Below are 11,745 nucleotides of genomic sequence, written 5' to 3'. Positions count from 1 at the left end.
TGTAGGGGTAGTGAACTATCCGAATGGTACTCCAAGTTTTGTTTTGTTGTGTCTTCTTTGGTCACTAGTGGTATGCTCGGTGGGGATGGTGAAGGTTCGTATATAGATGATTTTTAGATCGCTGATATGGATACAAATTTAGTAAGTTGTGAGATAACATATATAAATGATTCTTCACTGGAGTTATAATATGCATTAGAGATGGTTGTATGTTTTGATTTTAATATGATTTGGGGTTTTGTGATCATGCGACTCATTTGAAGTTTGCGTCTTCATCGCATAAAATTAAGACATTTTTCTATAACCAACGACAAAAGAAACCAGTCATTTAAAATCACACAAGGATCATATAAGGAAAACGTTAAAAAGTCTAACTAAAAAACTCAAACAAAAGATAGATACGAACATATTTGATCGCATCAACAAATGAATCACAAAAAAAAGATCAATTTACTAAAAGACCACTGAAAAATCACAAGTCCGAGTCGAGCGATGTGAGAAAATTATCCACGAACCCAAATCTCATATCCAAATCTAATTTTGTGATTTTAAAGTGGAAAAAGTCAGCATGATAACAAATAAGCTTCATCTTGATCATTCGTTACAACGTCAAATCTAACCTTGAGAAAAAAGATAAGCAAAAACAACGACCAAATGACAAAAAACGTGCTAAAAGATAGAGAGAAACATATCATAAGAAAAAAGAAAACGTGACATGGAGTAGAGTTATTTAAAACTAGAATAACAAAGAAAAAAATATATAATATAAGAGAATAAAAGAAAATAAAAAATACCAATGACAATGACGAACAACATCAAGATTGATGTTGTCGTTTATCAACCAAAGATGAAAAAATAGATAAACGGTGTTTAAGATTTTTTAAATATTTATATAATATTAATAATACATATATAATATAATTTTGACTTCTCATATTACTCTAATAGCATAGTTACTTATCAACAAAAACTCTAATAATTAGATTCCAAAAATAGTCAAACTCGACTAGGGATAGGCATGTGTTGGGTTTGGGTCGAGTTTCGGCCAAATTTAACCCGACCCAAAAATTTTACATCCTTCACCCGATCCGATCCGACTCGAAAAGTATATACCCTTCACTCGACCTAAACCCGACCTGATTTTTTGAGATAAAATCTGAACCTGAACCGACCCGACCAGAAATAATAAAAATACTATTTTTATTCAATAAAAACAGTGATTTAATTGAAAAAGTTAATATATAAATGGGTATTATTGTAATTATTCTTAAATATATAAGGTAAAAATATATTTTTTGAATCGGGTCGGATCAGAACTCGTCGGGTTCAGGTCCCATGCCCATCCCTAAAGTCGACCCCCTTCAACTAATTAGTTGTAAATTGAAATCCTGATGTAATAATGTGCCAAATTCTAAATAATAAAATGAAACAATGAGATGCCTATTACAATATATTTTAGATTTTTCTATGTATTTTATATTGAAAAATCTATTTTCACCCTCTAGAATTTTATAAGTTTAAATTTATCCCCTAAAATTTTAAAAGTTCAAATTTAGTCCCCTAACATAGAATCATGTGTTCGTCCTTGATCATAGATGATATTTAAATAAAACCCTTGTATGAGAGTAATCACGTTTGAACCGTAAATGATATTTAAATAAAATTCTTTCAACAGTGATAATAAATATTTTTTCCTAGACGATCCAACCATGAATATATAAATCAAAATTTTATTTCAAAAGATGTTACCATTTCATCAAATAATACACAGCACTACATTGAATGTATGTATCTATTTATTTTCGTAAAAAAATATTTTAAAAAATGATTTTTACATTTTTCAATTTATTTTACAGAAAATAATTTAATCAATAAAATATGGTTTGGGTCAATAAAACAATGATATTTGAATGTTACATATTATTCTTTTAAAACATGTAACATTTTTTCAAAAATAAAAGAAAAATTGTTTTTCTTTTGTAAAGCAATCAAATATTCAAAAATAATTTTTTAAAATTGTTTTTTTACGAAATAAATTGATCCTTCTGTACAGTTAATTATTTTTTTTGAGCTAAGCAAAACCTTCGCTTAACAGTTACCATTCTCCCATTCAAATCTTCAAGGATAACGGCAGTTGCCATAACCTGCATCAAGAATAAATCAAAAATAAAATTTAAAAAATAAATGATATAATTGAATATTCGATTTTTTTTTTCTAGGCGAATGAATTTAAAAGTAAAACGGATTCGGATGATATATTTTAGTTGCTTACTTGGATCGACGGTTGTGATTTGGCCGGTGCCGGAAAAATCACAGGCGCTATCAACACCTCTAATTCTAAAGAAAGAGTTCATGGCATACATAGCACGAGAGCCGACGGTGGCCGGAGCAGCACAAATCGCACCGGGTTGAATCGGACTGCAATGGGCTCCTTGGCTGCATGCAAAATCCAATTTTTTCTGCAATTGGTCATCGGGAACTCCAGGTTTCGGCACACAGAACTTCTTAGCATTGGTCGCACCTAGTACCGGTTGTGGCATGGCAGGCTGAATCGAAGGACGAAACTGAAAACAATTAATGAAATATTTCAGATCAGAAAGGTCGAATTGTAGTTTTGGTCCCTCTACTTTTATATTATCATTAGATTGTCCAAATGATTAACATCATTCACTATTCCGGTTAAATTACTAACACAATTTTCCTTGTTTTAATTGTTTTGATGTATACATTTGCAATCATACCTGAGGATTGTTAACTTGGGGGACCCTCGGAGTTCGACGGCCACCGTGAGGGACCCTGCGACTGCGTTCGACCATGAAGCTAGGATTGTTAAGACTAGGTGCAGGGCCATCGCGCAAAGCTCCAGCAACATAAACAGGTGTGTAATCTGGTTGAAACAATCCCCAGTTCCTCTCAGCAACTGGACCTGGTTTCTGATTCTCATTAAACAATGCAAAAATGTAAGCATCGAACGTCCAGTTCGGCATCAACGGCGTCCCGAAGCCGGAAACGATTTTCCGAATCAAATGCCCGTTGTACGAAGCCGCATTATCGATTGTAGCAGCGAAGTTCCCCGGGATCACCCAAGGAAGGCCAACCGGTCTCGCTGATGACGATGTTGACGTCCCTGAAACCGGCAGCCAACATGGCCGAAAATGTCTTGTCCAAAAGCGAATCGAAGGCGTTGCTGTACGTTCTTTTACTGTAAGGGTCGAAAACGCCGGGGGTTTTCCTGAAAACGGCGTAGTCCACGTTCTTTTCCATCTCGTTTAGTTCGAAGTATGGGTAAGGGTTGATCATGAGTGGTGATTTGGTTGATCATGAGTGGTGATTTGGTTTCTCGAAGGTATAGGAGCAACAGTTCAAAGAAGGACTTTGCATAGTCGACCCTGAACCGGGCCAAACTTGGAACGGTCACACCTTGGAACATGTTTAGGACATGTGCTGTTGTAACCTGATCAATAAAACAATGCAAATCAAAACCCTAGATAAAATATTAACAAGATTTTTTGGTATAATCATTGGTATCCGATTTTTTAATCAATTAATCTGGATCGGGTACTCCAGAGGTCTAGTATGGGTGAACCACCCAACCAATTTACTCCATTCGCAAATGATGAGATTCGAATCCCTGACCTTCCTTAACAAGGATGGAGCCATGATTTTAGTTTAAGCGGTAAAGTATAATGAACAAAAGAATATGAGGGTGAAATCAAAATAAATCAAAATTTAAAAGCCTAAATAGGCAATTATCCCTATATTTTTAATGGTATTTTTTTTGGGGAGGGCCAGTGCCCCCAAGGGCTTACATGGCTTCGTCCCTGTTACTTGAGGGATTTAGGGTCTTATCTCACTAGACCAATTAATTATTGTTACAGGAAGAACAATATGAATCATGTGTTTTTGTACTTTTGTATAAATTTTCAAAAGTTACAAAATAGTTATTAAATTTATCGAATTGTTTTAAAATGATCATTGGATTCTATCAAATTATTATAAAATAATCATTAAATTCTATCAAATTGTTACAAAATAATAATTGAATATATTAAACTTTACATTATTATAACATTAGAGCGACCATTTTGTAATAGTTCAATACATTTAATGGTCCTTTTATAACTTTTAAAAGTTCAATGATCAATATGATCATTTGAGCATAATTTAGAGATCTCTAGTGTTTATCTAAAATTATTTAAGGGTCTATAATAAACTTATAAATTTTTTAAAAGCAAAAAATTATTAATTTTACCATCATTTTACTTTATACTTTTATAAGTTTTTAATGAGACCAAATTGAAATTCTATCATTTTTAGCTTTTAGGGAGTCAAAATAAAATTTTAACATATAACTTTAAAATTTGAAGGACTAAAAATTAAATTTCACCCTTAACACCCCCCAATTGTGGCAATCTAGCCTATATTTTTTTCCTGATTAAGCTAATGTGATTACAAAACAGTACATGTTCTAAATACTCTCAAACACATGAGCGGAGCTAGGATTAGATATAGACAGAGGTCAAAATATTAAAACTTTTTAAGAAAAATACAATGACTTATTAAGTATTTAAACTTACACTATAGAAAAATATGTCTAATTTCTCAAATAATTAAATTTATAATGACCTAAAATTGTTATTAGACCAAAAAATTGAAACCATTGAATTATCATTATTATTTTTGTATAACCACTGGTTTCAAATCTGTTAATCGACTAATTCGGAACAGGTACTACAGAGACGAGGGCGTCCCTCCCAACGATTTGAACCTCTGACCTTGCTTAAGAGATCTAGTGCATCATCCCACTAGACCAACCAATTGTTGGCATTGGATTATCATTCTTTAGTTCGCCCCCTACTTGATTAAATATCTAATAAATTCTTATATTTCTTAATTTAAATACTTAATTTTACATTAACTAAAATACAATTAGATCAAAATCTATCGAATATAAAATAATTTTAGAGGGGCCTGGGCCCTTTTGGGTCCTAAGGGAGCTCCGCCCCTGCTCAAACATTTGACAATGAGCGTTCCATCACCCTATTGCAGTCGCTGGTGCTCTAACCTATAACCTCTATGAACATAAACGATTCATTTAATCACTAGGATAAGTTGGTTCGTGCATTTTAAACGTATTTAAACCCACAATATCCTTCTATCTAAGACCTATATCGACAATTTTTTTATCAATAATTATATAAATCAATTAAGTTTCTAAGTTTGTTACAATTAATTACTAAGTTTTTTTTTTAAAAAAAATTACTAAGAGTTATTTATAGTATTTTCTCAACAAAATAATGTGAAGCTTGCATGGTACGTACCTTAATATCTTGAAACTCATATTAGTATATATTTAATTATTATGCTTGTAATTAGTTTAGACAAATAATTTTATTAAACTTGCATGATAAATAAAATATAAAACTATACATTTTTTAAATATATATATATATATGTTTTCACCGTAAATTTTCTAAATTTGTGAATGTCTTTAGAAAATAGAGTAAACTATGCATTTAATCAGCTAACTATTTTCACGATTTCGTTTTGGTCACCCAACTATTTTTTTTCAAAATCATACTGAAAGTTCAAAAATAACATAGATGTTGATGTGTCACCATAAGGTAAATATCACATCATCATTGAAAAAAATAAAAGAATTACCAAATCAGTAACTTTTTAACGGTGGGTGATCAAAACATAACAAAAACATAATTTTAGGTATGATTTCTAAAAAGTAGTTGAGTGAACAAAATAGAACCAGATAAATAGATAGGTGACTAATTAAATTCTTAGTTTACCCTAGAAAACAAGGGTCATCAAAGTAAATTTTCAATATTTTTGGTATGACTGATTCTATGATCCGCCATTGCATGCTGTTAATTCTCATGGTTTCCCATATGTCAAAACATAGATCATAAACTACTCTTCCATGGTTGATTCATCTTCCCTATATATACATTCACCAATTACAACCCCATAACAGTATCAGGGATCAAAACAAAATATCAATAATAAGAAGAAGAATATTATTATCATCATGAAGTCATTGAGCAGAGTTTCTTTCCTTATCCTCGCCGCCGTCGTCTTCCATCTCTTCTCCTCCGCTTCCGTCGTCGAAACTCATGGAGTTGTACTTGATAATGGAACTGCGGTGGTCACGCCTCCGACATCGTTTTGTGTGCCAACGGAGAAAGCTTCCGATGCTGAATTGCAGAAAGCCATGGATTTCGCGTGCGGCCAAGGCATTGATTGCGGTCCGATTCAGCCGGGTGCCGTATGCGGTGATCCACCCACCGTCAGGTCTCGTGCAGCATTCGCCATGAATTCTTACTACCGCTTTCGTGAAGGCAACCCTAGATTTTGTGATTTTAATGGCATTGGAAGAGTAATAAGCGAGAATCCAAGTAAGCTTTAGTTCCTGTATTGATATTTAGTCTCTAAACTTTAATTTGCCATAATTTGTTCTCCAATCTTTAATTTGCCATAATTTGTTCTCCAATCTTATACTGTGATTGGTTAGTCCAACATTAAACATAGTTGAAGAATCAAAACCATAATCTTATTTTTATTAAAATAATCTTTTAGGTTTAGGAATTGAATTTTAAAAGTCAAAGACATTAGTTTTTGTTTATTCTTTATTTAATTGCATATTTATTTTATTTATGCAGGCTATGGGAATTGCAAATATATTTGAAGAACTGAAAGAGAAAAGATCGGTTATGACAGGAGATTTTGCATAAATAATTCCGAAAAAGGATCAATTTAGTTCCTAAATGTTATTAGGAAAAATCATAAAATATATTAATTATTATTTTTCTAAATTTATTAATGTCAGTTTCAATATTAATGTATTGTTTCAACAATTTTAATTATCATTTTGTCTATATTAATATCGGAACCGCGTTGGTTATAAAGATGACAATTTAATTCGAATTCGACGGGTTCCGATCCGACCTAACCAAATAGAGTCGGATTCTTTTAAAAAAATTTAGGTTCGGGTCGGGTCGTATTTTTTAAGGTGTGAAGTCGGGTTGGATGGAGGGTGAAAAAACTCCGATCCGAGGATAATAATGTAATTTTCTTAATTTTTTTATTTTTTAATTAAATCTTTATTTTATATAGGATTATGTCAGGTGGAGGGTATATATTTTTTAGGTCGAACCGGGTCGGGTGAAGGGTGCATATTTTCGGGTCGGATCGGAACAAAAAACATGACCCTAACCCGACCCGTCGCCATCTTTAGTTGGTTATGCCCCTGATCACGTATTCTCTCTCTATATTAGAACTCAATTAATGCCTTTTAAACATCACACAATATTCAACAAAGTAAACATGGACACACACACATATATATAACGTCATATATGATATGGATGTAATGGCATACAACTTAGTTAGCTCTACTATATGCAATTATTATATTTACCGTTCTGATGGGATGCATTAGCCGGTAGTTAGATTTATCATCCTAATGAATGAACTAGCCGATAATTGAATTTATCATCCTAATGATTAAACTAATCATTCTTCGGTCACTTCTGTAACACAATGTCTCATCTCGGTGTAACATACAAAGTGACATAACACACATGTTCATATTAAAGAAGAACAAAGAGCATAACATTATCGGTTTATTATATTTTATTCATTAACATAAACATAAATTTAATATAACCATGCATGATGAGTGTTCTAGATTGACATTATTTACTTGTTAATTTTTTCGTATTATGAATTTATCATTGCTGATTTAGTTCAATTTTGCTTATTTTCTTGTAGAGGTTTACTTTCCAGAACTAGCAGTAAAAGAACGCTATTCGCAATTTTTTAGAAGGTACAGTCAGCATTGGGAAGATTTTGAAAGTAGGCTACTCAGCACAATCCGTGGAGATTTTTCAGGAAAACTAGTTTTAAGTTCGAATTCAAAACACTTGGAATAATCTTTAGGAATATTTTGCATTTGAATTTATTTGCCGTTTTGGGGATTTGGAAGCCTACAAATACACTCCTTAGGTTATGACTTGCATATCTTGGATTTCTACTTTGTTATCTTGTTTTATTTTTATAATAAGTTTTCTTTCTTTTTCATTTTTACTTTATTTTACTTTACGTTTTTATTGTTTCCACAAAACATGCTAAGTATGATTTCTATCATGCTTAGGTAATTTTCTTATTTAGCCGAGAGCTAGCACTGACTCAATTCCAAACGTGAGAATTGAAAAACACTTAATACATTCCTGTGTCTACGTGATGAGATTCTTCAACAATAATACTTTTGATTATCATTCACATTATCTCTTCACTTTTCTTAGAGACCAACTAATCATTATGATGATTGATTCTTCCATTAGAGTAGCCTTATATGTGAAGACATTTTATGAATAAAAACCCTTTTTAAGACATAAAATGAAACAAACTTTCCAAATGTAAGAAATGACAACGTAGGACACCAAAAAAGCACAAGACATTTTAGCTAAAGTTAACAATAGTATCCCTTTGATTCAAACCAAGGAACCAAGTTCCAAGCCCTTTCAAATTGATGGTCATAAAGATCAAAAACAAGCATCTATGAATACATCATTGACACAATCTAAGGTGTAAAAAAGCTTGGGAAAATAACAGGGCTTGGATCATCATGTGGAGCATGCAAATTCCTTGAGGATAGAATGCACTAATGAATGTGATTTTGCACATTGCTTTTGCTGCGATGAGGCTGCAAATCACTTTGCTGCAGTGCATAAGGTGTTTGTAATAATAATATGAAACGGTAATTTTAACAAAGACACCCAAAAATTTAATTCACTTAAAGTTGATTTCTAAAAAAATCTTATTTTGTCATTCTACTTTCATTTTTCTATATTTTGGTTTTAAAATGTAAAATAAAATTGCAACAAAGTTATCGACAACTGTCGACGACTTTTTTCAAAGTAATCCTCTTCTGATGATTTTTTCAAAGAGGTAACATGTGCTCCATTTTTCTTTTTCTTTTTTTAGGATCGGTATACCTATATTTTGGGGATATGGATATTTCTGATATTGTTACTGTTGGACTAGTTACTGTTGATATGGGATCCACTTGCAATTACATGGTATGATGTTTGTCTGAATTCTTTCTTATATACACTACCAAATGGTTATTACAATATCCAGGCCAAAGATGTCTACAAGTCCGAGCATAGTGCCTGAGACGCCAATTGAGGGCCAGCATCTTGAAAATGTTGTGGAATCCAACGATGACATGGAACTGCATGGGGATGACAATGATGACGCACGTGGAGTCTCTTTTGAGGAGCGTGCTCGTTCTGCAGAGGAGCTAAAACAAATGAGTTGAAGCTTCTTCTGCTGCGAGCATAAGTTAGTAAGGCAGGACGCTTCTTTACTGTGAGAGCTGAAGCAATTGAAAAAATGCTAGCCGAATAGATGTAGCGACGGTATGCTTTTGTCAGCTTGAAATCATGGAATATGCATGTCAAATTCGAACATTTGATATCAAATCCGAGTCCGAATGTGAACTAGAAATGCCTTTGGTTTATGATAAAATTGGATGATGTTTGTTGTCTGTTTGGATGTAGATATGGAAGTTTCGGAATTTAGTGTTTTGTTCCGATTGGCAAGTTTTGAAGTCGGTGGAGTGTAACGAAGTTTTGTAGGGGTAGTGAACTATCCGAATGGTACTCCAAGTTTTGTTTTGTTGTGTCTTCTTTGGTCACTAGTGGTATGCTCGGTGGGGATGGTGAAGGTTCGTATATAGATGATTTTTAGATCGCTGATATGGATACAAATTTAGTAAGTTGTGAGATAACATATATAAATGATTCTTCACTGGAGTTATAATATGCATTAGAGATGGTTGTATGTTTTGATTTTAATATGATTTGGGGTTTTGTGATCATGCGACTCATTTGAAGTTTGCGTCTTCATCGCATAAAATTAAGACATTTTTCTATAACCAACGACAAAAGAAACCAGTCATTTAAAATCACACAAGGATCATATAAGGAAAACGTTAAAAAGTCTAACTAAAAAACTCAAACAAAAGATAGATACGAACATATTTGATCGCATCAACAAATGAATCACAAAAAAAAGATCAATTTACTAAAAGACCACTGAAAAATCACAAGTCCGAGTCGAGCGATGTGAGAAAATTATCCACGAACCCAAATCTCATATCCAAATCTAATTTTGTGATTTTAAAGTGGAAAAAGTCAGCATGATAACAAATAAGCTTCATCTTGATCATTCGTTACAACGTCAAATCTAACCTTGAGAAAAAAGATAAGCAAAAACAACGACCAAATGACAAAAAACGTGCTAAAAGATAGAGAGAAACATATCATAAGAAAAAAGAAAACGTGACATGGAGTAGAGTTATTTAAAACTAGAATAACAAAGAAAAAGTAAAATATATAATATAAGAGAATAAAAGAAAAATAAAAAAATACCAATGACAATGACGAACAACATCAAGATTGATGTTGTCGTTTATCAACCAAAGATGAAAAAATAGATAAACGGTGTTTAAGATTTTTTTAAATATTTATATATAATTATTAATAATACATATATAATATAATTTTGACTTCTCATATTACTCTAATAGCATAGTTACTTATCAACAAAAACTCTAATAATTAGATTCCAAAAATAGTCAAACTCGACTAGGGATAGGCATGTGTTGGGTTTGGGTCGAGTTTCGGCCAAATTTAACCCGACCCAAAAATTTTACATCCTTCACCCGATCCGATCCGACTCGAAAAGTATATACCCTTCACTCGACCTAAACCCGACCTGATTTTTTGAGATAAAATCTGAACCTGAACCGACCCGACCAGAAATAATAAAAATACTATTTTTATTCAATAAAAAACAGTGATTTAATTGAAAAAGTTAATATATAAATGGGTATTATTGTAATTATTCTTAAATATATAAGGTAAAAATATATTTTTTGAATCGGGTCGGATCAGAACTCGTCGGGTTCAGGTCCCATGCCCATCCCTAAAGTCGACCCCCTTCAACTAATTAGTTGTAAATTGAAATCCTGATGTAATAATGTGCCAAATTCTAAATAATAAAATGAAACAATGAGATGCCTATTACAATATATTTTAGATTTTTCTATGTATTTTATATTGAAAAATCTATTTTCACCCTCTAGAATTTTATAAGTTTAAATTTATCCCCTAAAATTTTAAAAGTTCAAATTTAGTCCCCTAACATAGAATCATGTGTTCGTCCTTGATCATAGATGATATTTAAATAAAACCCTTGTATGAGAGTAATCACGTTTGAACCGTAAATGATATTTAAATAAAATTCTTTCAACAGTGATAATAAATATTTTTTCCTAGACGATCCAACCATGAATATATAAATCAAAATTTTATTTCAAAAGATGTTACCATTTCATCAAATAATACACAGCACTACATTGAATGTATGTATCTATTTATTTTCGTAAAAAAATATTTTAAAAAATGATTTTTACATTTTTCAATTTATTTTACAGAAAATAATTTAATCAATAAAATATGGTTTGGGTCAATAAAACAATGATATTTGAATGTTACATATTATTCTTTTAAAACATGTAACATTTTTTCAAAAATAAAAGAAAAAATTGTTTTTCTTTTGTAAAGCAATCAAATATTCAAAAATAATTTTTTAAAATTGTTTTTTTACGAAATAAATTGATCCTTCTGTACAGTTAATTATTTTTTTTGAGCTAAGCAAAACCTT

General features: G+C 31.8%; 1 protein-coding gene and 1 pseudogene across 1 annotated transcript; one reads left to right on the top strand and one right to left on the bottom strand.

Moving 5' to 3' along the window:
- Window positions 1-2,091: 2,091 nt before the first annotated feature.
- Window positions 2,092-3,660, bottom strand: LOC120176593 (annotated as a pseudogene).
- A 2,342-nt stretch (window positions 3,661-6,002) lies between these two features.
- On the top strand, window positions 6,003-6,732 carry LOC120176538 (major pollen allergen Ole e 10-like). Its single transcript, XM_039182958.1, has 2 exons — window positions 6,003-6,407; window positions 6,672-6,732. The coding sequence occupies exons 1-2, from the start codon at window positions 6,041-6,043 to the stop codon at window positions 6,695-6,697; spliced, it is 393 nt and encodes a 130-aa protein (XP_039038889.1). The 5' UTR covers window positions 6,003-6,040; the 3' UTR covers window positions 6,698-6,732.
- Window positions 6,733-11,745: the final 5,013 nt, after the last annotated feature.

Source organism: Hibiscus syriacus, unplaced genomic scaffold (assembly GCF_006381635.1).
Source record: "Hibiscus syriacus cultivar Baekdansim isolate YM2019G1 unplaced genomic scaffold, ASM638163v2 tig00112249_pilon, whole genome shotgun sequence".
In the NCBI taxonomy this organism is placed as follows: Eukaryota; Viridiplantae; Streptophyta; class Magnoliopsida; order Malvales; family Malvaceae; genus Hibiscus; species Hibiscus syriacus.
The sequence above is the reverse complement of the archived record's forward strand: the minus strand, read 5'-3'. Positions and strand labels throughout refer to the sequence as shown.